The sequence below is a fragment of the Pygocentrus nattereri genome, chromosome 16, assembly GCF_015220715.1.
Source record: "Pygocentrus nattereri isolate fPygNat1 chromosome 16, fPygNat1.pri, whole genome shotgun sequence".
Lineage (NCBI taxonomy): Eukaryota > Metazoa > Chordata > Actinopteri > Characiformes > Serrasalmidae > Pygocentrus > Pygocentrus nattereri.
This window is the reverse complement of record NC_051226.1, coordinates 19,340,111-19,367,959: the sequence shown is the minus strand read 5'-3', so window position 1 is coordinate 19,367,959 and position 27,849 is coordinate 19,340,111. Positions and strand designations below refer to the sequence as shown.

At 39.9% G+C, this 27,849-nt stretch overlaps 1 protein-coding gene across 6 annotated transcripts in view; it reads right to left on the bottom strand.

Annotated features, from left to right (window-relative positions):
* The window catches only part of nrg2a (neuregulin 2a), a 124,362-nt gene that overhangs the window by 41,549 nt on the left and 54,964 nt on the right, over positions 1 to 27,849 (bottom strand). For 5 of the 6 annotated variants that reach the window (XM_037546305.1, XM_017698719.2, XM_037546304.1 and 2 more), the window contains exons 2-3: positions 15,471 to 15,633; positions 14,839 to 14,957 (exon numbers count right to left, since the gene is read on the bottom strand). In XM_037546305.1, coding sequence (XP_037402202.1) covers positions 14,839 to 14,957; positions 15,471 to 15,633 — 282 coding nt within the window. Of the gene's footprint in view, positions 1 to 14,838; positions 14,958 to 15,470; positions 15,634 to 25,710; positions 26,007 to 27,849 lie in introns of those variants that run through there. The other variant, XM_017698721.2, reaches the window with a different exon arrangement.

Below are 27,849 nucleotides of genomic sequence, written 5' to 3'. Positions count from 1 at the left end.
ATTTGATTACACAATCTGTGCCAAAAATGTTATGATCGTGACTGGCCAACCTATTACACTGTATGTTTTGTTTAGGGCATTTTTATTGTACTCAAAACTGATCTGCTTGCCTGTATCAGCATTCTTTAACTGGGGCCTCAATATATTCAAACTAGCATTTCTCAGGGTGCTCTGTAACTAAAGGACCTGGAATTATTGGTCACATGATGTTGTAATGATGTATTTCAGACCTATGATGGGTGGAGTCACATGCTCCTCTCTTTAGATGATTTGGACATGAACCACTCATCCAAAAAAAAAAAACATAATAAGAGGTCAGTCCAGCTGATAGTTTGACTCCTGACCCTTGAGTGATCACAGTAGCACACTACAATGTTTATATGTAGATGCTGTTTATATAATTCACACTTCAAAAAGAGTTCAAAGAAAGCTCCTGTGGTCATGAGAGGTACGTGACAGACAGGAGGCTTTCAAATCACTTTTCAGGCAGGAGGCCAAAGTGGAACATTATCTGCCTGAAGAATTTGTGAGACTCATAAACAAAACGTTACTAACACTAATGCTCTGAAAAGTCCCTTTCAGGAGCCAAGGACATCAACTACGAACAAAATGACAACATCAGAGGGAGAAACAATGAGGGACATCTCCCCCTCAAAAAAAGACACCTTACATGAACTCTGCCATGTGTTTTTCTCTTTGATTAACACGCTTTTATTTTTCCTCTCCCTTCGCCTTTTTCTTGCTGCATAGCTGATGTGCCCGGTCTTGTCCTCCACAATTGTTTCGAAGACAACGCAGAAGGAAGGAAATCAAAGGGCGCTATTGCATGCGATTGCACAATGAGGACGAACATATAAACAAGTGGAGGAGCTTGGGAGCACTTACCCACAGGGGGTGGGGCACTGCTGGGTGCAGGGCTGACACCTGCGACAGTTGTGGGGCTGGAAGTTGGAAAGGAGGAGGAAGTTCCAGGGCCTGGTGTAGGCACGGTTGAAACCCCCCACAGGAGGGATGTGGAGACAACAGAACTGGAGATATCAATGGGTGTGACATCAGTCCAAGGAAGAGTGTTGTCCTGTACAAGCCCTGTCTCTTTTTCCTCACCTCTGAGGAGGTCCAGCAGGTCAGGTTCTTTGTTGTTAGAAGCATCCTGGGTCAGAGCATGGTGTAGGAGAAGCAGGCAGATCCCTAGTGCCAGCAACAGTAGTAGCAGAGTGGGTAATAGAAGCCTCCTGCAGCCTCGTTTGCAGCCATGCCAACAGGACAAGGGGTAACCATGGAGTCCTGGACTCCTTGGAGCTTCAGCCCCAACTCCAGCTCCGGATATAGCCGCCACTCTCTGGCCCTCACACAGCGACACCAGCAGACACATCTGGGTCCATCTGGTGCTTCAAATCCTTCTTGCTCTGAGGGTTGTCACAGAAGTAGCCCCTATCCAACATAAATTCACCATCTCTGCTTCTCCGTCCCAGTCTGCTGAACTCTTACGCTACCTCAACACACATTCTTGCACAGACACTGGTGGGAGTGACAGCATACGTCTGGTCTTCTCCCAATCCAGGCGTCAGGCCTCCATCCCCACAATAGATAAATACATATGCACAGGCCACAGCCCTCACACACTTTGGCGTGAAATGGAGGTGTCAGGGTCCTAGCTGGCAGCCTTATAGAAGACCTGCATCTGACCCCACCCATCCACCCCAAAACCAGCCCGCAGCCCCCTCACAGCTGCCCTGCCCGTCACGGCTACAGCTGCAGCCCCACCAACGTGTGCACACACATGCACACACACTTTCACAAAATGTCTAGCCTGATGGGGAAAACAGAGATCCCCCTCCACTAAAACAGGCTTAATGAAGTAATGAAAACTGGTGGGCAAGACCACCAGCAGCATCAGCACACAGATTGCTAGAAAGAGTGAGCAAGATGGGTAACTGGGTGCACAGTTGGGTATAAGTTCTTTCTCAGGATTGGACTAGGTTCAAATTTTCTCTCCCGATTTCTCATTTATTAGAGCTTGAATTTTCCACTGCCTTCCTACTTTTGTTACCTACAATTTTACCTAAAATTTTCATAGATATTGTATACTGACTGATGAGTGAATTCGCTACTGTGGAATTTAAAGTTGGTTTGGAATCAATTTGTTACTGTGGGATTTAAATGTAAAATCAGGCTATCACATTCTTTTTGTTTAAAACTGATTTATTCCTCTTATTGATCTGATGATGACTGGTAACTTAAAGGTGCTGTCATTATATTCTCTAGTTGGTTTAGGTTCAGGCTCGGATTCAGATCATCAACTTGGTGCTGCAGGTCGATCAGAATGTTCTTGGGCTATTTTTGGGTCCGGATCAAAATTTCAGGCTCTAAGAAGCCCCTTTTGAAGCCGAGGACACCTACTACAAACACATTCTAACATCAGAGAAAGAAAAATTACTGAAATTTTCCACCCAATAAAACAACACCTGCTCTGCATTGATTAACATGCATTGATTAATAGGCCTAAAGAATATAATGGTATCACCAGCACTATGATACACAGGGTTTACAGAGAAAGACAAATAAAAGAGAATGTGAAAGGACAGAGGCTGATAAGAGAGATGGTGTGGAACAGAAGGAACATACATAGAAGGCCAACTACAAAGGGCACCAGTTTTCTTAGCAGAGGGCAGCACTAAAGAATGTACATGCTTCTTATGTGACCAGGGCTAAAGAGCAGGCAAAGTGCACTGTACCTTATCCTTCCACTCAACTAGCCTAAAGAATCTCATCCTTAACCAAAAGTTAAACAAGCCCCACAATGACCAATAGCCTGAGCACAAAGGATCTCCTTGAGGCATCATAATCCAAAATACTCTTGCTGACACAGATTTACATGGACCATGGAACACATTTTTGATAGGTGAGGCCAGACACCAGCAGTTAAATTCAGTTCAGTGCAGAATTAACCCAGTCAATCATATTGATGCAGAGGTCAAGTAAAGTGTTATTTGCCTGCCTTGACCATGCTACATGCAGAAATATTAGGACTTTAAGCTATGTGCGCTAGCACAATCATATGTATTTTCACGCAACAGAATTGAGAGGATAACGACATCATATGAAGGATAAATCTGAATTTTATGCAGTGAAGATTGTTGGCTCACTTTGCATAAATAGTTCGAGGCCTGAGCTGGGAGGCCTGACCCCACCCCACTCCATATTCCGTACACACACACACACACACATATATATATATATATACACACATACACACAATCACCCGGTAGGCCTCTTTAAGTGAAAAAAGGTGAGTGAAAAAACAACAGGCCTCTCTTTGCACTTGGCCTTGTTTGTTTTTGTTGGCATATTTATGTAAAGTGGCTGATTGGTGTTGAATTAGGGCGCCTGTCAGCAGGCCCTTGCTCCAGACTGTAAATACAGCAAGGCTTGGCATGAATCTCCCTGAGTGAGGGCCCTGTTCCATGCCGCCCGTGGCCCCCAGCCGCTCCGCCATCGCAATCAATGCTATCGATCTGCTTACAGGTACTTCACATTCAGCCTCCGCCGCAGCCCGAAGGCCGAAGAAGATTTCTAGCATCATTTGAGTTCAGTTAATCTTGTCGTTTGTGCTGTCAGGGAAAGTGAAATGTCTGCCTTTTTTTTTAAATGAGGGAGGAGGAGGAGGATGAGAGCAAGAGAAGCATGAAAGAAAGTGTGTGTGAGAAAGAGAGAGAACATGGGGGAGTTGGCTTGTTATGTAAAAGCTGTCATGCCTGTACATACTGTATGAAAGCTGACAAAAGGGAGATGGTATTGTTTTACTAGATGAAAGACCCAGACCCAGGGAAAAGCGACAAAAAAAAGAAAGAAAAGATGACTAGCATGAATGACAGAGCTCGAATGTTAGCACTTCCTCGGCAACTCAAGGTTAAAAACCTGTACAAAGAGGTAAGTGATGGTTTACACTAGACACGTTAGGCAGAAATGGATTATCTTTCATCATACAGGCAGGTGCTGTGTGCATGGTAGTATTTGTGAGCTTCACAGGAGTGTCAGTGTGTGCTCCTGAGAGTGTGTGTATGTGAAAGAGGGAGGGAGAGAGACTGCTGCTGGTGGGCCCCAGCATGACTGATGAGGTTGGAACAATCAGCCGCCCAGCTGCGTTTTCCATCAACACATTCCTCTCATCTCACGCTCTCACCCTCTCTTTCCCTCTTTTTCTTTCTCACTCTCTGTGGATGGGGCAGCGCCCCCTAGGGATAAGATGTTTAAGTAACTAGAACTTATTTCAGAAGATCACTCTGCAGAAGAACCAGCACTGTGCTCACTGCCCTCTATTACAATGCATGCACATGAGTAGGGGATGGGTGATAACTATCACCACCAGCTATTTCAAAAGCAGATTGTTATTATATAACCCTAGTAATTATTCCAATCATAGGTCACTGAAATAAGAGAAAAGCTGTTTAATGAGTGAATTCAAAACACCACATTTATCTTCACAACTATTCTCAGCCAGCCCAGAGCCCAGACTTCAAATTCACTGTATATGCTTATAAATACTGTAAAAATGTGATACTGTATTTACTCACTGAGGTTTCTTTGCTTAATATGTTTAGTTTTTTCCATGCTGTTGAAAAATGAATAACTTGTACTAACTTGTACTTAGACTATTTTATACTATAAAAATGAGATGGTTTGGACATGTGTTGAGGAGGAATAGTGGATATATTGGGCAAAGAATGTTGGAGATGGAGCTGCCGGGTAGAAGGAGAAGAGGTAGACCTCAGAGAAGGTTTATGGATGTAGTGAAGGTGGACATGGAGATGGTTGGTGTAAAAGTAGAGGAGGCAGTGGATAGGGCAAGATGGAGGCAGATGATCCGTTGTGGCAACCCCTAAAGAAGTTGATAGAAGGTCAAGATGAGTGGAAGAGGCAAGACCGGTGGTCTCTTTTGTTGAACAGTTGAAACAAAAAATACTCATTCCAGCGCTTCGTGGCCTGGAAGTTTGTTTTCGTTTGTTCTCTTTCTCAATTTGAAGTATCTCAAGTAACTTAACAACAAAAAAAGAAGCAACCCCTAAAGGGAGCAGCCGAAAGAAGAAGAAGATTATACTAGAAATTAAATAAATGACAGGAGCTCTTTGACTTTTGCACAATACAGTTATTATGTGTACAATTATACACTGTTAGAAGTAAAGGTTTTATGCAGGCACATTTTAGTTCTTCAAAACACAAATAATGTGAATGTAGCCTTAAAGGTACAACAGTGGTTTTAAGGTCAAGTTCTGTACCAGGTTTTTCCTTTTGTATAACCTAATCTTTTAAAACAGAGCAATAAAACAAAAAGCCTGGAGACGAGACGGGGTGTGTGGAGTCCCACCCCAGTGATAAGAGGGGTACTGCCCCAGTGACAGTTTTGTACCTTTTTTTCTGACAGTGTGTAATGACATTTAAATATTTTAACAAATCAGAAATAATAACTCTAGACATCTGAGGGTTGTTTGGCAAGTAAGAACATCCTTGAAACAAAAAATGAAAAATAAAAGCACATCACATGCACCTCTGTAGCCAGAACAAAAGAAACATTTAAACCAAACAGAAAACTCCTTCAGATATGAAAAAGACATAACTGAAATACAGTACAGATAAAGCCAACCAATGAAGGTAAAAAAAAAAACACTAAAAGTATGTGGCGCTCAAGGTTTATAACTGCAAGTAGTAACAGCAAGTAGAGACCGACCCCTGCAGAAAGTGGGATGACAGTTTCAGAGCCCGTGGGGAAACACAAGTCGTGACTCTAGTGGAGCATGAAGCCCACACCAAACGCTCTCTAAACGCTCCGGATCCAACACGATAGGCATCAGGGCAGGGCAGATCCAGGCTAAGGACGGCATCGTGGCCTCAATGCTCAGCAAAGTCAGAGCAGCTCAGTGTCATCAGAGGATTCAGGTTACAAAAGGATTCAAAAGGTTACATCAATTAGAGAAGACTGTTTTGAAATCCTCACAACCTTGTTGGGCCAAGGTTCTGATGCAAATGCAACTTGATGGCACGACTGGCCCTTTTCTTATAAAGACAAATCTGCTCCACCCTTGCATGAGAAAGCGTTTTACATTATTGCAGGATGCGTTCTTTGTAATTTTCTGGACGATTACTTTTGCTTTTGAAATGTGAAATTGTTAGCAACTTATGACTAGGGTGTGGATGTTTTTTGCACATTCTGTGCACCCTCCCCATTTTAGTTTCAGCCTCCAGGCCACCACAGAATAATGAATAAACAGGCACAGCAGGAGTGTGGGGCTGTGTTTCGGGTAAAGGTAAAATAAAACGCCTAGCAACAAATACACCTGACTTTTCTGACTGTAAATCCCTTAAAGGTTTAGGATTATTATTGTTATTTTGCTATACTATTTAAATAATTATTTAAACTATTTAAAACTGCAGTACTGTAGCATCTTTTGTAACATTACTGAGTCAGGGGAAAAAGAATGATAAAATATGGTGTTTGTGTGCTGCTGGGAGTCAATTTGTATAGCCTGAAATAGTCATTTAAGGACAGAGGTGTTGAGAGGTTTTTTTAATCACACCATATAACCCTACATAGTAATGTCACACACAGGCTCAGAAAGAAGATTTGGCTTGAGGCTTGCTTAGGTCTCAAATTCAAATTCAGCATTATTCAACTGAATATATGATGACAACAGTAGATTATCCGTCTTCAGAAGACATGTCCTTCACCACGTTTTGAGTGAGGTCACTTTTAATACTCTTTCAATACGTTTGCAATCAGATTTATCTGCCTTGGGAAGGGGTCCGAAGCACAAATTGCAAAATGTTCTTCAAAATGTAATTATGTGCACTTCCACACTTCCACCAGAGAGGTCTCCAATTCCTCAAATCTTACATAGCGTTGCTTTGAACGTAACACTATTACATAGTTAGTTACACAATACATTGCACTTACATTGGATTTACCGTCAGCACAGAAAGCTTCTAATCAGATTTTATGTTTGTCTCAATACCAAAAAATTATGAAAACAAGGCAAAATTATAAAGAATAGTTTCTTTTTACACAGAACAAAACTGTAAGCTCAACAAGAACTTTGCCTCAAACTGAAAACACAGTAAAATATCTCTTTTCCTGCTTATAAGCAAAATATGGTATAGATTATAAGTTCAGAATCAATGCTTTCAACCGTTTCCATGAGTGAAAAATTATTACTTTTGTTATTTCGAGGGGTTAGGAAAACACAATCACCTTCAAAACACACACGCAGGTGCATGTACACGCAAATATGTACCTCCACCATGCAGTAGACTGTGGAGGGTGACGAGGTTGAGCCATGCTTTCCCTGCTCTTGATGTACACACACACACAGCAGTCTGTGCTGAGAGGTGACCATGCAGCTGGTCAGTCCCAGGGGGCAGTGAGATGATGGCTGCTGTTTGTCCTCATTAATTGCTGCCCTGAGATTGCAGAGTCTCTCTTTTCTATCTTCTCTCTCTGTCTATGTCTCTCTCTCCTTTTCTGAACAGCCTTAGCTAACCTTTTCCCAGATGCCCACACCTCAGTGCTGACCACTGTTATTAATAAGAACATTTTCCCCATCCAGTAATTATGAATTATGTAGGACCTTATTGTGTGTGTGAATATTTACTTTTCATGTATAAACCCTTAGACGTTGCCACTATCATTGGAGATAAGAAACTATGCTATAAATTGACATTATTTTCATTTTAAGCTCTCTGAAACCAGTGGAATTTGAACATGCAGATTCTAAACATTTAATCAATTTCATTAATATATCACCAAATAGATGGAATAATCTGATTGGAATTTGATGAAAACATATTGTGTATACAATAGTTTTTTTGCAGAAAACATATCCTATAGATATCTCCCATATGATTTAATTTACTGTCATCAAAACAAACAAACAAAAAAAAGCCTTGAACCAAAGGAAAGAAAGCACATAATCATGTAACTGCAAAATTATATTAAAATAGTGCAGCAAATCGAAGGTAAATATTCTTGACTTATAAAGTCACGCTAACAGCACCAGAGGTGGACGAAGTACACAAATCATGTACTTGAGTTAAAGTAGAGATACCCAAGATAAAATATTACTCCAGTAAAAGTAGAAGTCCTTACTCTAGACCGCAGCTTAAACTAAAAGTGCTAAAAGTACAAAAGTATTTGGCTTCAAATGTCTGGTTATCATTTTTATAACAAGACTGGCTTCATGAACTCATTTTAGGTGAAAATCCTCCAGCGTCTCTCTTTGTAAACCAGTCTTTTAATAGAACGTCATTAATTAGTGACGCTGACATCTATTAAAATGATCATAAGCACAAAACACTGAAGGCAAACAGTTTCCATCAGGGAGAACCGAATGGCTCTGAAATCACTTTTACAAACAAGCAAAGTTTCAGTTTAAGATTACTTTGTAAATTAGTTACAAGTTAAATAAAAATTTGCTTTAGACACAGATTCACAAATCAGTTTTCCTTTACTATGTTGATCTGTAGGTCTCTGTTCATAAACAAAACTAACTAAAACTAATTTACTATGAAATGAAAGTGTTTGTATGAATTCAGAAAAAAAGAAACATGCCAGTCACGACTGCATGTGTGGACATATTTCTATATTGTGGTCTATTTACACAAAGATAGGTTAGTTCATCATTTAGGTGACGCATGTGCTCCCAAATCTTTACACTGCTGTGCTGACGTTGAACTGTGTGCTTGCTCTGGGTTAGTATGACCAACAGGTCAAAACAAGCTCAAAACAAAGTGACCACTGTGCCCTGATTGGTGTTCTTGCTTTGCGTTTATTTTGTTTTGACATGTTACGTTTTTATACACACAGAAACCAAAAGGAAGGACGGATTTCTCAAAATGTAGTGGAGTAAAAAGTCAGATATTTGACTTTGAAATATAGTGGAGTGAAAGTAAAAAGTCACCCAAAATGGAAATACTTAAGTAAAGTACAGATACATGAAAAAACTAACTGTGATTGGCTGTTTGGGCACAAGGACAAATGTGATTAGCTATAAGTCATCTAAGTGATCTACAGCTGCATTATGAAATGGGTGTGAAGCAGCTGCCTCTGCAAAACAGCTGGGTTTCTTTGTTTTTCTCTCTCTCTCTCTCTCTCTCTCTCTCTCATAATTCTGTCATTCTTTCCTGGTACTCTCTCTGTTGCTTCTTTTCTCCTTCTCTTTTCTGTACTTTTGTATAATTCTCTGCCTCCCTCATTCTCACTCTCTCCGTTTTCTCAATTCTCGCTTTTTCATCTTGCTTTTTCTCTTTTCTCTGTCTCTCTCTCATATAATTCTATCCCTCCCTTTCTTTCCCTCTCCCTCTCTTCATTCTTCTGCTTCTGTCTAATACTCTCTTTCTCTCTCTCTCCTTCTGCCTCATAATTCTGATGCTCTCTTTATGTATCGTTCTGCCTCCCCCTTTTTTCTCTCTCTCTCTCTCTCTCTCTCTCTCTCTCACTCTCTCTCTCACACTCTCTCTCTCTATCTCTCTCTCTCTCTCTCTCTCTCTCTCTCTCTCCAGCAGGCTCACATTCTCAGATAGCACTGCGGCTCCATGCTGCAGCAGCAGCCTCCCAGCACTGCAGCCTCTCGCACAGCAGTAGCCATTTCACTGATGACCTTAGAATGGAAATCAACCAAGTCAGTGTGCTGAATACTGTTAAGCAGAACAGGAGAGAAATGCAAACGATAAGAACGCTTTTTGGTTCTTGTATTCACCCCCATGTGCCACCCCCCAACAGTTGGATGGGGTCAGCTGGTAACACATTTTATCATACACTGTCAGTTCAAGGTATTTCCTGAGCTGTTATATTAATCTGTTGCCACCCTAGCTGGTTAGCTCCTGGCTGCCTCAGTATTGGGTCCTTTGCTTAGTGGCTCCTTTCTGCAGGTGTAGTTTTTGTATGGCAGTGAGGGTGTGCCTTGACTTCACCTCCCTCGCCTGCCCACCACAGCCATGCAGGAGGCTTGTTTTTGAGGCATTATAAACTGACAGACATATACACACGCATACAGCTGACCACATGAATGCACACACAGTTTGTCTTTAATACTGGGTGTTCTAAACTGAGCCCCTTTTGTGATTTTTTTTTTCAGGCCACAAAATCAGTTACACATTTCCACAATAACAAGACAATTCATAGAAAATACTAAAACAGTGTAAAATGATATGGCAAGAAAATCAAGCCATGAAAGGAGTAGAAGTTATTCATTTTTCAGGAGATACTTCTGAGGAGATTAGACACAAAATAACTACAGAAAAACAGGAAAAAGTAATAAACAAAGAAGAAGACAATTTGCAAATAAAACAAAGAAGCTGCTGGTATTCTCAGAACAATGGCCTGGTCCTGGTCATCCTTAGTCCAGACTTCAACATCAGTGAACACACTTGGATCATGAGAAGAAAATGAGACTAACTTCTAAGAGGTGTGGAGATATGAGAAATACCCCGACTTTATCCCTTATTATGTAAAACATGGAAAGGCTCAGAAAGTTTTAGAATGGAGGAACGGAAAAGGCAAAGGGTGGACATACAAAATAATGAAAAATAGATTATATTTAGCTGTTGAGGCTTCTGTGTTTTCTAATGAATGCTTTCTTTTCAATCTTGATTGAGCAAAATGAATGGCCAGTTTACCTTAAATACTGAATAGTAGTCTCTGACTTTTGTACAGTATTTTGTGTGAGTACCTCTATCTAGTTGTCTAACCCTAACCTTAGTCCTAAAATCGGTAACCAAAATGCGATGCCTTTTTAAATTTTTTAAACAATGAAACAAGAAGCTTTTCTAAAAAGCACTTGACAAAACAGGATCATTATGTTGTCCCTGACTTTGGAGGTTAGCTGTTTTTCTGTGGTTTTACCACAAAATCATTTTTGCCCTGAAATGCATGAAAACACACACACCCACCCACCCACACACACAGTATCTGCCTGCTGCAGCAATACTTCATTCTGTACACATGACAGCACAGGCAAGAGAAGGTGCTTACACACTGTCAGCCTCACCTGGGGTAACAGATACCTGGGGTAACCTCACTGTGGAAAAGCAGCCAACTATGCACTTACAGATGTGAGGAAAGCCCCACATAATACACACATGCGTATATACTCACACACACACACACACACACACACACACACACACACACACACACACACACACACACACACACACACACAAAGACACACACTAACACTGATTGGTTTATTTGGATTTGCTGCCATTGTTGTGGTAGGAACCGTAGCCTTCAAACCTCACCGGAACATGAAATCTCTCTGCAAGAGCAGCCACCCAGCCTGCTGACATAATATAAGACCACATGTGCTCACTCAGGCCAAAATCAGCCCATCAGATAAAACTCATAAGCCCCTAGAAATTCCAGCACTTTAGTATCTTTAAGCACTCTGCCTGGTGTCCAACAGCAACCTTCTGTTTCACTTTGAAGTCAGGCAAAGCACAGGTAAAATAACAATTTCACCTCATTAGCTTAAACCCTTTTGAAGCAAGCCTTTGAGTAATAGCAGCTAATTGACCCTAGAGGGAGGTAGTAATTAGGTACATGCATTTTCATACCATTTTGATGGATTTGTAGTATATTAATAACATTTGTGATGTATTGACGTGTATTTAAAATGATAATACTTTAATTTCACATTATATTACTGCAGGAATCCATTTTTTTCACTATAGCTGAAAATATCAGCATTAACCCCTTAGTTAGCCAGGGCCTGCAGGCAAACCCAAACATTTACTACACACTTCAATAACCTCAGAATAACTCTGGCAGTTTGCATTTTTGTACATGTAGTTACTGAATATAAGCACTAGGCTGTAATAAGCATGGGGGGGCGCAATTTATTCTGTCATATTGATGAAAGGTCTTGGCCAGCTTTGCTGTTGCAGACACACTTCTGAAATTCATCTTAGACCAATAACAGCACAAAAACAGAAGAACACCCATTAAACCTCAGTTTCTATGCTGATAGATGGTGGATTACTAAAAGGTTTTACACATTCCCAGGACTTGTAGCTACTTTTACTTCTACTTCAGGCATTGTTTCACTAAAATGAGTGTGTTCTTGGTTTGGATGTACTTGGGAAAAAAACTGTAATTGGAATAGAACCTTTGCATTATGTGGAGGTTCTTTTAACTTTAAAAAAGGTTCCTAATGCTTACACATCTCCTTTACAAACTTTTTTTTTTAAGAAATCATCCATAGACATGTTCTTCGGGAAACTAAACGTGGTACTCCTATTGCATCATTCAAAGAACTCTCGTTGGCACCTTTCTTTTTAAGTGTGTACAGTGTACACACCCATGTTGTACAAGAGAAGACAAAATAGAGGCACGAAACCTTTCCAGAGGTGAAGAAGTACCACAACCGGCATCTGCAAAGATATCCTAGACAGAGACACCCTAAAGCAAAGCCCAGTATGTTTCCCAACTGCTGGTGAAGTAGGTGTGCACCTGGACCAAGACTGCTAATCCATTTCCATAAAACAACTTAATCGGCCCTGCAACTGGTACTGCTTAGACAGGGCACGACCTGTGACTGTGTGGTAGGCCAGAAAAAAAATCTCTCAAAAATCAAAAGGAAATGTACTCAGATGGTACCAAATGATTTCACTGAGCAACCTGAGGTGGCATGATTCAATAGCTTTAAAAAGCTTAATATACACCCTAGAGGAAACAGGTGTGCCTATGGCAAAACTCCATCAAACCAACATGACAGCCAAACTGTTTGTCAGAAAGAAGTAGGATGTGCCTTGCTCAAACAACTTCAGTACAAGAGGTCAGCAGAGGCAACAGTGCATTAACATGGCAGAAAACCATATCTTAGAAAGAAACTGTTACAGTTCATACATGCCCACAACAGAAAACACATTGGCACCTAGCTAGGTTGTTACCACAACAGAGATAGTGAGATCACTCCATGGCTCACCACGCAAGAACTCTATAACTGCTATGAATCAAAGATTACTGCCTGTGTGGGAACATGTTCTACATTTAGACAGGATATGCACACTTTGTGCAAACTTCTCAAGCCAATGGTGGAGAAATCAGGACAGAGACCAGTCTGTAGACTGTCTGTAATTCTGTGACAAAACAAAAAAACAATATAAACTGTGTAGTGGTGGAATAAGTGGCATGACATTCCATCTCAGATCTCGAAAAACTTAACTGCTATTATAGAGAAACTGTACTTAGTTGGTCGGCATTAAAAGTGGTGTTTTCCTTTCTAATTTTCTTGAAACCTTGGTATTATGTATTGTATTATGTAGACAACTCAACGTAATTAATATAATTTGATGATTCATGTGCTTATTGTTGAAAATTCAGTCAGTGGGCTCTGTTCAAAATGCTCAGTATAATTTAACAGGTTAGGTAATACAACTCAAATACAAGGCAGTGTAATAAGTGATACCCATCTAGCTAGTCTGCTACTGTCAGCCACTTACTGTGAGCTTGGTATCTAAATATCTGATGTAACAGTAACTGGACACTTCAGAACATTTCTGACAGCCCAGATCACCTAATGAAAGAGTGTAGTATAAGTGATGCAACAGTGGTTGTTTTGATTTGCTCTGTATTGTGTGCCTTGATGGAAAGCTTGTTTTAATTCATTTGTATTGTGCCACTAGTTAGCATTAGTTTCTGAGAAAGTGCTGTTACATTTTAGGAGTTGTTTTTCTAAGGTGTTCAATTTTTCAAATTCAGTGCAGTTTTAAAACTTTCAATGAGCCACATTTTCTTCCATTTTCCATGGGAAAAAATGATGTCCTCAACAAATATTCCTGCTGTCTATGGCATCATATGTATTTATAAAAAAGAATGTTAAATATATTTAAGCAGGTTTATGTTGCAAAAAAAGCATGCAGGGGAATCCTCTTCAAACTTGAAGAGTTTATGAGTTCAGGTTAAGACTGCTTATGTAAGGTAAACTTAGGCTTCTACAAAAAAAGCTTTCAGCTCTTGAAATGTCCTATTATTTGCAATGTAGCAAATATTTACATTTATGGCTTTTGGCTGACGCTCTTAACCAGAGCGACTTACAATTTGGTCATTTTTTACACAGGTAGGCCAAGGTGGTGTTAGGAGTCTTGCCCAAGGACTCTTATTGGTATAGTGTAGGGTGCTTGCCGTGGGATTGAACCCCAGTCTACAGTACAGAAGGCAGAGGTGTTAACCACTACACTATCCCAATCACAATGCATTGGATGTAAGCATTTATTGATCGATTATAAAAATCTATAAAAGGAAAGGACATATTATACATTAATGTGTATTTCACTGTTAGAAAGCACCTGGACAACACCATCATACTGATATTGAAACCTTGAGTATCAACCGCTCCCACTTTTTTTTCTTTTCAAGGCAGTTTTTTAAAAAATATTTTAAATAAGCTATTTTTAATTGAAGCACTTCACTTACTTTGAGCACCTAAAGAACCATTCTCAAACTACTCAAACACTCTTTACCCATAGGAGGAAAAACACAGCTAAAAACTCATCATCACACAGAGTGAGTGGCATTTCTTCTGGCCACATTTGTTATGGGATTGTACTGGATTTCTTTCCCCTTCTACATAATGTTTTATTATAATGAAGCCTTACAGTGGTCAAGTAGAAAATGGAAACAAATGACTGAAGATATCAGAAGGTGAATTGAGGCTTCATAGTCTATGTTTCAATGACAGCAGCAAAACAGATATTTTCCTCAGGTAGAAGGCTGTGCTTAAAAAACACAGAGAAACACAGAATTGAATAATTATGATAAAGTGATGGTTTAACTTTTCCACTACTTACTGCTTTGGACATGAACGGTGCTTGTGCTGTTGCTGCTTCCCCCTTCGTTCTCCACCACACACATGTAATTCCCAGAGTCCTCCAGCCTGGCGCTGGCAATCTGGATCTTCGAGTTTTTCCTGCAACAGAGACACAGAGGAGTCATGGGACTTTACAATGACTTGTGGAAAAAGTGAAGTGAAACCCTCTAGATGGCCTGAGCCCAACAACATGGACGTCAGTCCAAACCTAGCAACACGAGACTAAAGATCAAAACAGAGCTTTCTCAAGGAGACTCAAAAGGATCATAATGTACCACTTTATATTGTAGGTGGTCATTATATGGCTGCAATCCAGCCTAGCAGTGATTTTAGTGACGAACATGACCAATAATGTCTTATGATGTGGAACACTCTATAAGAATGCAACTCACCCATGTCTCTCATTTCAGCATGCTTGTATCATCTATTAGAAAGCCTCACATTGAAACCACTTGCATTTGTACGATGGTTTACTTAAACAAATTCAAGAGGATTTTTTCCCTGTTGCAGAAATCAGTATAAAGTACCTATACCTGCAGTGCATTTTTAATCTATATATAACCTTCAGGATCTGAGAGACTACTGCATACGTCACTAATTGCATTGACTTACTTGCTTCCTTTGATCTTGATTTCTTTGCTCTTTTTCAGAACAGTGCCATCTTTGTACCACTTATAGGAAAGGGGAGGGGTACCCGAGGCTTCGCACTTCATTGTTAGCCTGCTTCCCTCCTCGACCATCACTGGGTTCCTCATGGGCTTGAGCGTAGGAGCACCTAGAGGAAGAGAGACAGAAAGACATAGTCGCATTATAGATGCTACGTTGGTACTAGTGCAAATGCAATTTATTATTTGTGGAAGGACATGGATGATGATATAGTATTACAAAAGAAAGGAAAGCCAGCCACCATATCTCTCAGCTGGCCAGATGATGTCACCAGAGACACTAGCAGCATGCAACTGTATTGCTGCTATGAGTCCAGCAGTGAATTGTCTAGAACCTTTGCAGCCAGCGCATTTGCTTTTGAGCTGAGACCTGTGCAGCAATACTGTTCCTTCCACCTTTTTGCCTGGACATGGTTTAAGCCAGACAGTGTGTTTGAACATGGTCACATAATTACACTGGATGCTTCTGTTACTCAATGACTGTGAGTCACGTTTCATAAGTGACAGGATTAAAATATTTTCTTTTGTGCTGACTAATTTCAGTTGCAGATCATATACCTCTTACATTTTACTCTTTAAAAATTCAGAACTTATCCAACACTTTGAGTAAAAGCTATCTGACTGTGGTATAGGGGGAATCACATTGATTTTACTAATGCTTTCTCAGTAATTGTGAAATGGGAGGATAGATTTTGCTTGTCTTCAACATGTCTTCAGCTGTTATGTAAAAGAGAAACAAGCTTAGAACTGAAATGAACTCAACTGAGATTATATCTTAGACAATACACATATGCACAAAAAAAGAACAACCTGAGGCTGACAGAGCAAATGCTAACATACAGAGACTAACAAGAAGTAAAGAAGCAATGCATTAATGTTACAGCTTGCCATGCTATAACAAAACACAATCACAGGTGAACAGAATAAATGCTTATAAACAAAAGCCAACAAGAAGCAAAGAAGTAATGCAGGACATTACAGATTTATCACAGCTTGCCATAAAAGTCCTTATAATAAAGACTATCCACTTGGCCACACTGCCAGGCCTAACACTCATAACTGAGGGTGGGTGGCCTTTGGTTTTGAGTGTTACACTTGTGATGTAACTTGTTGATTGGCTCTTTGTCCAGGGGCAGGACTTTCTCCATATACAGACATGCTCAGCATTACAAGCTTTACCCAGTGACCCACCTCCTCCTTTGTAATATTTGCAGTCAGCATAGAATAAAAAACACAACAAAGTGAAACTAACAGAACAAATGCTAACAAAGAGAGGCTAACAGAAAGTAAAGAATTAAAGCACTGACATTACAGCTTGCCATCCCATACTGAAAAGAAATGTAAGTAAAGAGTTCTTTTAAATACATTTAAAATATATGATAATGCTCATTGAATTGCAAATATATGAAAATGGTTTCTGTGTAAAGTAATTCAGTGTTTGATATACATTTTGGAATGAAACATTACATCTGAAAAGTATCTCACATATAAAAATCCTGCTTACCAGTTGCTAACAGTACAAATGCTAACCAACAGAGGCTAAAAAGAATTAAGTAAGTAATGCACAAACTTGCCATGCCATAATAAAACACAACAACCAGAGGCTAACAAACTAAGGCTAAGAGGAAGGAAATGAGTAAAGCCTGCTGTTTACTGAGTCAAAAAGAACTGAAGTGGGGCGAGGCCGCTACATATGTCCATTCAATTGCCACATGCCCAGACGGGGCTCTACTCCATTACCACGCTGCTGCTGCCGTGCCCTGCTGTCATGAGCGGAAGCAGAGCGCACGCTAAGTGCCCCTTCAGGGCCTGGATAGGGTCAGCACAGAGTCGTGGCCTTTTTCAAGGTGAGGTCATCTAAGCAAGTAGCCTGTTCCATATGTTGTAGTCATTTGCTAAACAGAGACAAAGTGAAGTAAACTGAATGTAATGTGTATCTAATTTTCACATGAATAAAATACACTGACAATTTTTATCTTTCAGTTTACTTACTTTTGGAAATAACTATGTTTATGTAATATATTTTATTCATGTGTAAATGGCATACACATTTGAATCAAGCAAGTTCAATGCATCTTTCTTTTGCTAAAACTGCTGTGAAGAGATAATATCTGTTCCAGCTTGCAGCAAAAAAGCCACAGAAAATAAACAGCTTAGTATACATAGGTAATGAGTTCAATTAAAACTCTAGACGGAGGTGTGCTAAAATAGTCAGCAGTCAGCCTAATTTTGGAATGACTGGCCCACTTCCCTGTCCCAGTACAAGCAGCCATTTTATCAATGCTACTAAATCATATTCAGTGGAATGACTCTGGTATTCCTGATCTAGCTCCAAGGCCAATGAAGCCTGGTATGCTATAGTAACAAAAGTGATGTGACGTTCCCTGGCGCAATGTTTGGACTGCAGTGACAGTGTTATTACTTCTCAGGTTTCTACTGACATTGTGAAGCTACGCAGTCTACATTCTTCGAAAAGCCTGCAGAGCTTACTGCTTAACACTTCAGAGACTCTGCAAGATGAACAAAGGCTTGTGGTTCTCTCCACTGCATGGTGGTTAGTATGGTAGGAAAAGCTGGCTTTAGCTAAGTCACAGATGTGTATCAGTGCCTGCTTTGCTTTAAGGGTGAGTAGGTCCCTTAAGGTGCGCTGTGCACGTTGCCATCTGACATGCAGTGAGTGAGGCACATCTCAGCTGAGCCAGTGAGTGGATCAGATAGAACACACAATGGCCAAAGCCTGGATGGCTGGGTCATATGTAATAGTTAAGGTGCTTGGCTCTGGAGCTGGAGCGTAGCAAGCCTGGTGATTACAGAAGTTTCTAGAAATGACCACTGATATTGATGAACGCATACAAACAGGCGTATCATGCCGCACCATTTCCCGCACATCCAGGCTGGTACTTGCCCTTGTTCAAACAAAACTGCTGGTACTGTGCTTTAAATTTTCTGAACCACTTTTCTTTGTAAAAAGCAAATAACTTCTGACGCCATGTTTTTCATCCAACATAAATAAACCAAAACTGATTGTAAGGATGCATCAATAGGGGAGTTGTGAGCCGATGCATTTATAAAAGGAAAAATCAGAGCTAAATCTACCTTGACTTGCATTACAGAGAAATATAACGTTTATTTGTAGAGAGCTACAAAAGCAATAAAGTGAATAAAATGCAGACATTTCAGCACAGCACAGATGCTAAAGTTTTCCCTGAAAAAAACTGTTTAATTTACATTATTCAAATGTGTGTATTGGTTGCACACAAATGAAATAGTACTCGAGGTAGTAATTATGTTGATGTTAAACATTTCATTCATGTGAAAACAAATGTACACATCACATTGAATCAAGTAAATTTAAAGCAAGTTTTAAGAAACCTGCTTTCAGAACACCAAAGATATTAATTCTAATCATTTATTGTAATCTAATGTAATTGTGCCCAGCAGTGGGCTGAAGATCACAAAGTTGCTGACTTTATTCCTGTTTCCTAATTGCTTTTGCCTCTGAATGTAGCCAGTTAGGCTCCCTCAGTTCCTTTAGGCTCGGCCCATACAGAGGAACAGTGACACTGCATATGTGTGTTACCTGCATGCTGTAGATCACTTGCCCACAGCAGCCAACAGGTCACATATTTCACCAGCCCTTTAACACAACCGTCACACTTTACAAGACGCATGACACTCTCTCTGTGGCCCTACCCATAATTTAAAAATGACTTGGAAATACATAACCTCAGGGGTGGTGCCAAGGTTCAGTCTGAACACTCTAAATCACCTTGTGGTTTAGGCAAAGATGAGGCTGGAGGGAGAGAAAAAAATGCAAAAGCCCCCTTCACCCCTTGATGTTTAGATGCAGCATAAATTGCCACTTCTTTCCTGAAGATCACTTTTACAAGGATTTCAGGAATGTGATATGACACATGTCTTTCTCAAGTAAGCATTGATAAGAGGACATTCTCAGGGAAAGTTTGGTTTTGACAGATATTAAAAGCTCTGTAAAGTTGGGATAGTGAAATCGCTCCAGAGCTGCAGGTTTGGTGGAATCAAGGAGTGTTTTTTCACTTACACAAAAAAGGGAACTGCAGATCTGCCAAATACAACTATATATCACTTCGGTTGTCAAGGGTTTTTGCAAATTCACAGAGAATCAATTAACCCACAGAGAATTATGGTGTGCTGTAATTTTTCATACAGCTTATCCCTAGGGGAGATCTGCAATTTATGGAGAACGCATACAGTACCATTTTATGCTTAAATGATGCTATGGTTCTTCAGATCAATGATGATTGTGTTGTATATGGTTCTGTTTAGCACCAGAAGGTTTTTTTTGTTGTTGTTGCTGTTAGAAGCTTGACATGATAACAACAGAAATTGAAATGGTTCTATACAGAACTTATGATTCTAAATAAAACCTTTCCCTTTACTAAAGAACCTTTGAAGAACCATATTTTTAAGAGTGTATAAAAACAAAAGTACTTCTAAATAGTCCTCAAATTATTTTGTTTAGCTGCACCACAGGCAGTTTTGCAGACTTTTTATTTCCAAAGTAACAGCAGAATAGATACTAAACTGTGTATCAACACTGCACGGGCATATTATACTGTGTTCAAGAAATGTTTTCTCGAGTTAGTCTTAGGGTGTCTTTTCTCCAGCATTTATTGTGCTTGGCTCATGCTATGGATTTTGACTGGATAGGGAGGGGCTAGGAACCATCTTGGTGGTGTGTGTATGTGTGTGGGGAGAGAGAGAGCGAGAGAGAGCCAGAGAGCGAGCGAGAGAGCGCGAGAGAGACACGTGAGCTGTTAGAGAGAAAAAGCATCGCTCACGTATGGCATCGCTCTGGCCAACAACAACTGGAAAATAAAACACCAAGACTTGTACGAAAGCAGCATCTCTTGTAATCCTGCTGCTATATTATATTGTAGGTAAAATAAAATATAATCAAAGCATCATAGACTCACTTGGTCAGTCAGCAAAAAAAAAATGGGAGAAATGTGCAAAATGTTACATTAATGTGCAAAGTACCATGCTCTTATTGCTAGGGATGTAACGATAAAGGAACTGCCAAATGATATTCTTCAGGTAGTGATCTACCAATGGAAATACTAATGCCAGTATACAAACTTTCATAAAATGTAGAAATTGAGACAAAATCTACCTGCACTACCACTACAAAGAAGTGTAACACTTATTTGTTTAGGGTTACAAATGCAGTCAAATGAATAAAATGCACATATTTAGCACAGTAGCCCAGTATTGCCTGAAGAATCTGCGGTTCTAGAATACAATAAATACATCACCAAATCTTTTTTTTTAAATCCAATCCAGTGATGTGTTTAGAGGAGGTTCTGGGGTCCTGGGGAGGTCCATGTGACTGGCCATGTGACTTAATGTGTGGTTAATTGTTACATATTGCATATTGTTTCAAGTGAAATCTTATTTGTAACTGTTATTTGCTATAAATACTATAAATATTTGTATATTTTTCTTTAATTGTAGAAAGATTAAATCAATGTACTCTTTATGTTGGTCCCATGGAATTTGCCATAATTCTCTCTACAAAACATTCAGTCTTTAAACAGTACAAACTCACCTGGCACAAATCAATGGTTTGTATACAATGTCAAGATGTACCTACATGTACAGGGCAGTGCAATGGTCTCATGCAGCCAACAAAATAATGAAAAACTACTTGTGTTGTGTTTTTGCCAGTAAAAAAACTACATCACATTAAACTGTGGCTGTCCCAAAAAAAAATTCTCCATTTTTGATGACTTTTATTTTCTGTGTTGCTTGAGCATGGCCACTGTCTTTTACATCATGTGACAATTTCAGTGATGAATGGACCAACAGAAATGCTGCAAAATTGGAAAAAACCTCTTTACATTAACTTACATTAAATGTTAAGGAAGTTTTTGCCCTCTCCCTCTCTCTTTGCCACGTTTTTTTTTGAGAAACAACAAAACATAATTAAGATTTACAAATAACATAAAAAAGCTTTTTAGTTATATGTTACTGTATTTAAATGTTACTGATATCTTCTTAAAATAACTAGACAGACAACTAGACACATTACAATAAAAAGAATTGTAATGAGTCTCTTGGATTCCTGACTTCCTGCTGCATTCCACTTACTATATGAGTTCCACTGGCTCTCATCTCATTTAAATTAACGTAATATTGACTAGCTAAACCTGGTGTTGGATATTAAACGCAAATACTTAGCTTCGTTAGAAATGGTTAAGGCAACACAGTACAACAAATAATAACATATAAACGCTTACTGCCCAGATTAGAGCCTTTACATACCATTCTGGGTTAAACTTTAATGTATGGCAGCACACTGACATAAGCCTTGGACATGTACCTATTTGCACATCTATAAAGACCTATGCTATATTAGTACTGTCTGGGGTGAAAGTGACCAAAGCAGTCTTGAAGACCACAGATGTTTATTGGAACAAGCTTTTAGAAATGTTATTGTAGATTTATGTCAACTGTCATAAAAGACAGTTCAGACTTCAGTAAAGTGTTAAAGCCAAAACCATATGTACGTCAAAATTAATCTAAGCCAAAATTAAATGGTACCATCTAACTTGAATGTTGCTCCAACATTGATATAACTATGATATGAACATGTCAAGGAAGATGTTTTACACTGTGATGGGAGGCCATGATAGATTTTGTTCAATAATATAACAATGTAGTGTTACTATTACTGACAATCAGGATACAAACAAGTAAAATACAAATTACAAACCAGTAGTGATGGCTGAACATTGAATATGCTGTCCTGTAGACATATTCCACTACAATAAGTAAAAAAGTAACAATCAGAGTGCATTTGGAATACATTTATATTATACCTTGGTAAGGCACATTCATTTTTTACTAAATTCATCCTGTTCCTCATGTAATTATTCTGTTAATATGTTAAACATCCCAACCCAGTAACACTGGTGACACATTTTATGTCAATGTTCAATGGAATTTCACATCATTTTTGTTAGTTAGCCATCATGGCAATAACTGCCATAGAAGTATTATGTAGCAGGGTTCAAGTAAAGTGTTACCAACGAAACATAACCATAATTTGGATTTGGTTTTACCCTTTCAAGTTTACAAGAACAAAAGCAAACAAAAACTGAAATATTAGCTTTTATAAAAAGCCGAACGTTAGCTTCATCATGCCTGTTTTTCTCTGATTTTACTCCAGACTAAGGACATTTTTGTCCCGAAAATGTACATAAATGCACACATGTGCACACACACACACACACACACACACACACACACACACACACACACACACACACACACACACACATACAGAGGCTCTTAAAAAGAAATGCGATGCACACCTATCAGCTGTTCCTGTAGGTAGAGTATGTGTTTGAGGAACAGTGGATTTGCTTAGCCTGAGGGGTTTCTGCGCTGGGAGGCACGCTGAGCTGTGTGATTCAGCTGTGTGGGCCAACATGGATTACTTCACCCACAGTATGTCAATCATCATCTCCCATCAACCACTGTGGGGGAGATCCTATACAGCGCTGCAGCCTCGAGACCATCTCAGTGATCCTGTCTCTACTGTCTTTCACCAACTTCAGCACTACGGTGCTACAGCGAAACTCAACCCTCGCCTGTAACATCTCAACATACAAAATTCAATAATGATAAATGTTCTCATAGCTTCCAGTACTGCTGGAGACAGCTAACCACTTTTATTTCGATTCCCTCTTTCCCCCCGTCTTGCGTGCATTGCTAAATTTGGACGAGATTAGTACTACAGAGAAAAAGAATTTTAAAACTTGTAATTGAATATGATCATAGAGAACCTTGGAGGGATATGCCTCTCTTATCATGCACCAGCAAAGAAAACTTGGACCATATTTTACTCTCAAAAGTTCCCACCCAGCCATACACAGTCTTCAAATATAACCCAAATTCTACTCATTTAATGTGAAAAATCATTAAATAGCAACTGCAAGCAAAACACAGGATGCTATGTATGGTTCTGGATTTGATAAACTATATGAACAGGAGAATGTGAATGAAGAAAATGAACTAAATGAAATTAAATGAATGAAATGAATGAATGGATGGCTACTCTTTGCCATTCGTATAACAATCTGCAACCTGAAAAGAGAAGCCAAGTGATAAATGCAAAAGACCTGTGACATCAGCCTGATGTGGTTGATTTGATGTGGTTTAACACCTGAACAATGCTGTGCATATTTTAAACAGCTTTATTATTACTAACAGAAGGACCACTGGGCATTTCAAACCCATCGCCACATCGCACACGCTTCATCAAGTATCCTATTTAGGCCACAGCACTCATCTGTCACTATAGCATGTATTTTTCTTCTTTTCTTCCTGCACTTTTGGAGAATAAACGAGTCAATCATTGTCATTTCCCGTTTGAGACTCTTCGTCTTTTACCATATGACTTCAAGCGAGGTAAATTTAGCAGCACATCAATGTGAAGAAAGAGAAGTTGAGAAGCAAATCTAGTCCCAGGGATAACATTAGCCTCCCAGGGGAGACAGTAAAAAAACTCTCCCAGGCACTTTTTTCTTCTGAGCTTTGCTTTGTTTTTAGCAGACAAAGCAGAGGAGATTAGCATCGTGTGAAGACACTGCATACCGCTGGGCCAATCGCCACAGACTCAGACTGACATCTAGGTGCAGTCGCTTCCAGGATAGAAACCAGCATGGCCACTGGATGTTATGTCTCACGCTGACTTGTGTTACATTATACTTGTGTGTAAGAAGGTCATACGTTGTTGCAAAATTCAGAAAGAAAATAATGGGAGAGGTGTAATTAATGACAAAAGGGCTCTTTCTCCCTCAAAGGCTGTATAAATGATAGCCTCAGGGTGACCAAGCAAGCCTCCCACGAGGAGAACTATGGACAGGAATTGAAATGAATGGGAAGTGGGGAAGGTGGTGAATGAGAGACAATACAATCCTCCACCTTGTCTCCCTGAGCCACTAATCTAATGAGGGTATCTCAGATCAAGGTAAATTCTTCTGAGGTCTCCAGAAACCTGTCACCTACAATTTTAAAATTTTTAACTTCTAAATGATTCTTGACATGTATGTATGGTTCTAAAGGAACTTTTATACCATTTGGAAGTTCTTTAACCTTTAAAGGAGTTCCTCACACTAACACCTATCATTTACATAAACTGAATGGTTCTTTAAGGAAACAAAAGTTGTTATTCAATGGCAGCACATTTGTTTTAAAGAGAGTAGTCTTTGAGGCTACAATACCAGTCCAGGAGCCAATCAGAGGTTATAATACCAGTCCATGAACCAATCACTTCATGCCTCACCTTGCCTACAGCCCACTAGATTCAGAAAGACTCTGATTAGAGGAAATATGAAACAGACAGGGAAGAGAAAATTCAGTTCATGTGAATATGCAAACTAAAATAGAAATTTGACCATCGCGTATGTAAAGTAGGGGCTTTCTGTTCCTCCTTGACCCTGAGGTCAGTGTGCAGTGACATGTTTTGACTTGCAGAAACCTAGAGAGCCAGAGAGAGAGAGACAGAGAGAACCAGACAGAAAGAGAACAAGCCTTCTTGGACAACACTCCAGTGAAAGAGTTTTCCACTGAACAGATGGAACCTATTCAAACAGCTGTGGCAATGACGCTGCAACAGTACAGCAGTAGTAAAGGCTTCCCTGCAGTAAGTGCCCCGGAAGCCCAGCAGTGCAGCCTCCTTCACATCGAGCAGGAGCACGCTACACCGTGGGTCTGTGATTGCACAGTTAACTGCTTCAGTGAATGAATCAATAGGACCATTTGCTAAGTGGCCAGACACGAAAGACTGTAAGCACAAAGAGAAATACACTAGCACTCAGGGTCCAGCAACAATAGCAGTCATCAAGCTACGATACTAAAGGCAGGAATCAAATGAACAGCTGCAAAAAGTGCTTGGCGTGAGAGCAGGGAGGTTCAAGCATGTAAAAAAGCTCAGGATGAGGCACACAAGGCAATATTCATGCACAATTATGCAGCTACGCCACAGCAGCCAGATGTGCCACTACATGCTACCTACTTTAGGAAGTCCTCCCTGATGATAGAGCACCCAGCAAGCTTTGACAAGACGAGGTGAGAGATTCTTCCCTGAACCTTGCACTCCACCCCTTATACCCCACATATATACACGCATATATACACACCTTCACCTTGTGTAGGATTACTATTCTTTTCTTTGCGCTCCTTTCTTCCTCCTTTTCTCTTCCCGCTTCTCTCCTTCTTCTTGCCCTCTGACATTCTTGGTATTGATGCAAAAAAGTTTAAATCCACTCAAGGTAAAAAAGGCTTAGGCAGAAAAGGAAAAAAACACAGATAGTCCTAGGGGGTGGTGTGTGGCAGGCACATTCAAGACTCTGAACTTGTCAGAGCACTTGTGCCCTATATATTCTCGCTCACTTCACACAGGGAAACACCTACTTACACTATGACAGAGAGAGCAAGAGAGAGAGAGAGAGAGAGAGAATACAGACAGGGTAAGATAGTGGTGAGAGGGAGAAGGGGAGGGTTAGGAAGAGTGAAGGAAAGGAGGGGAGGGATAAAAAGAGACAGGCAGAGAGAGAGAGAGAGAGAGAGAGAGAGAGAGAGAGAGAGAGGAAAGAAGAGCGGGAGGGGAAGAAAGAGAAGGAGGGAGCAAGGGAGGCATTTCCCATTGCTGTCAGGCAATTAACTGTTCCCTTCCTAGAAGCTCCAGTTAATACAGTGTCCTCTTAAGGTCTAAGGCTGGACTGAATGCCACTAAGAGAAAGGCAACTGTTTCAACTGAGAAAGGCAACTGGTTATACAGATGATAACAGATAATTGGTTCCATTGAGAGGTAACAGATTCCATTTAGACACTGATAATTGGTTCAAATGAAAAGGTAACCAGTGCCACTAAAAGATGCAACTAGTACAACTGAGAAGTAACTGGTGCCTTTGAAAGAGGGATAATTGGTAACACTAAGAGATGCAACCGGGACCATTAAGGAAAAGGCAACTGAGACCACTGAGAGAGAGAGAGAGAGAGAGAGAGAGAGAGTAAACTGGGAGCACTGAGAGAGGAAACTGATACCACGAAGAGACAGAACAACCATTAACATTGACTATGCTTAAATAGTTCTCTGTTAAACTATAAAACTGAACTAAGACATTAACAAGATGTAAGCTACACGATGAACCTTACTTTATCCATACATTAGCCTAACCCTGTTTAAAATATCTGTTCCTTTTTTCTATTTAAATAATAATGATATCTAACAAAATGTTTGACAAACATTTTGATATCAAAATGAGGGATATCCCTTCCTCACCACAGAAGTTGCCCCTTGTGACTCAAGTTTGTTTTAGTCAAAAAACTGTCATCACATGTGTGGTACTACTGAAAAACTACAAATTGCTGCAAAAATCAATCAGTCAATTAACTGATTTAAGCATTTACATGCTCAAATCAATGCATCTTGAAATGTCTAATCAATATTGGCCTGGACCACATGTTTTAACTAGGCTAAGCTTACATCAACTAAAACCTTAGTCAGATTGTGACAACTGAAGTGTGCTGATTACAAGATCATAGCTTTGTTAGACTAGTAGTCTCAGACTAGTTACTGAGAGAGAAGTAACTGGTCCCGTTGTAAGAGAGGTGACCGGAGCCAATAAAAAAATCAACTGGTAGTATCAAGAGAGAGGGAAGACGTACCATTGAGAGAGGTAACTGGGACCGCTGAGAGACAAGTAGTTCTCAGAGAGCGGTAACCGATACGACTAAGAGACTAAGAACCGCTACCATTTAAACAGGTAACTGGTACTACAGAGAGAGTGGGAATCAGCACCGCTGAGAGAGTACAATTGAGATAACTGGGACTACTGAGAGAGAGGTAATTGGAACCAATAAGAAGTGAAACTTGTAGCACTCAAAAAGAGATAAGGGCAGCAGGATCTATGTTGAGCTTAAGGCACACCAATTCACCTGCCCTCATAGGTCTGCCCTGAAGTCAAGAGTCATAGGTCAATGGGGTACCTTTAGGTATCTATGCAACCAAATTAAGCTTGGGCAGTTTCTATTTTTTCATACGTTCATAACTTCCTGACATTTCACTAGGGTATAAGGTATATGACCGAGGTAAGAGCTGAGCTGCTGGTGAAGGAGTCACCAGTATTCCTGTTGCCATTTCATCTAACATTATTTCATTATACATGGTTACCAAATAAGTAAACATAGACACAGTGCACAACTGTCAAGCCATCATTCAATAAATGTCAAACCATCCATCAAACAACTAATAAACGTTCAACAGTGCTGCTAAT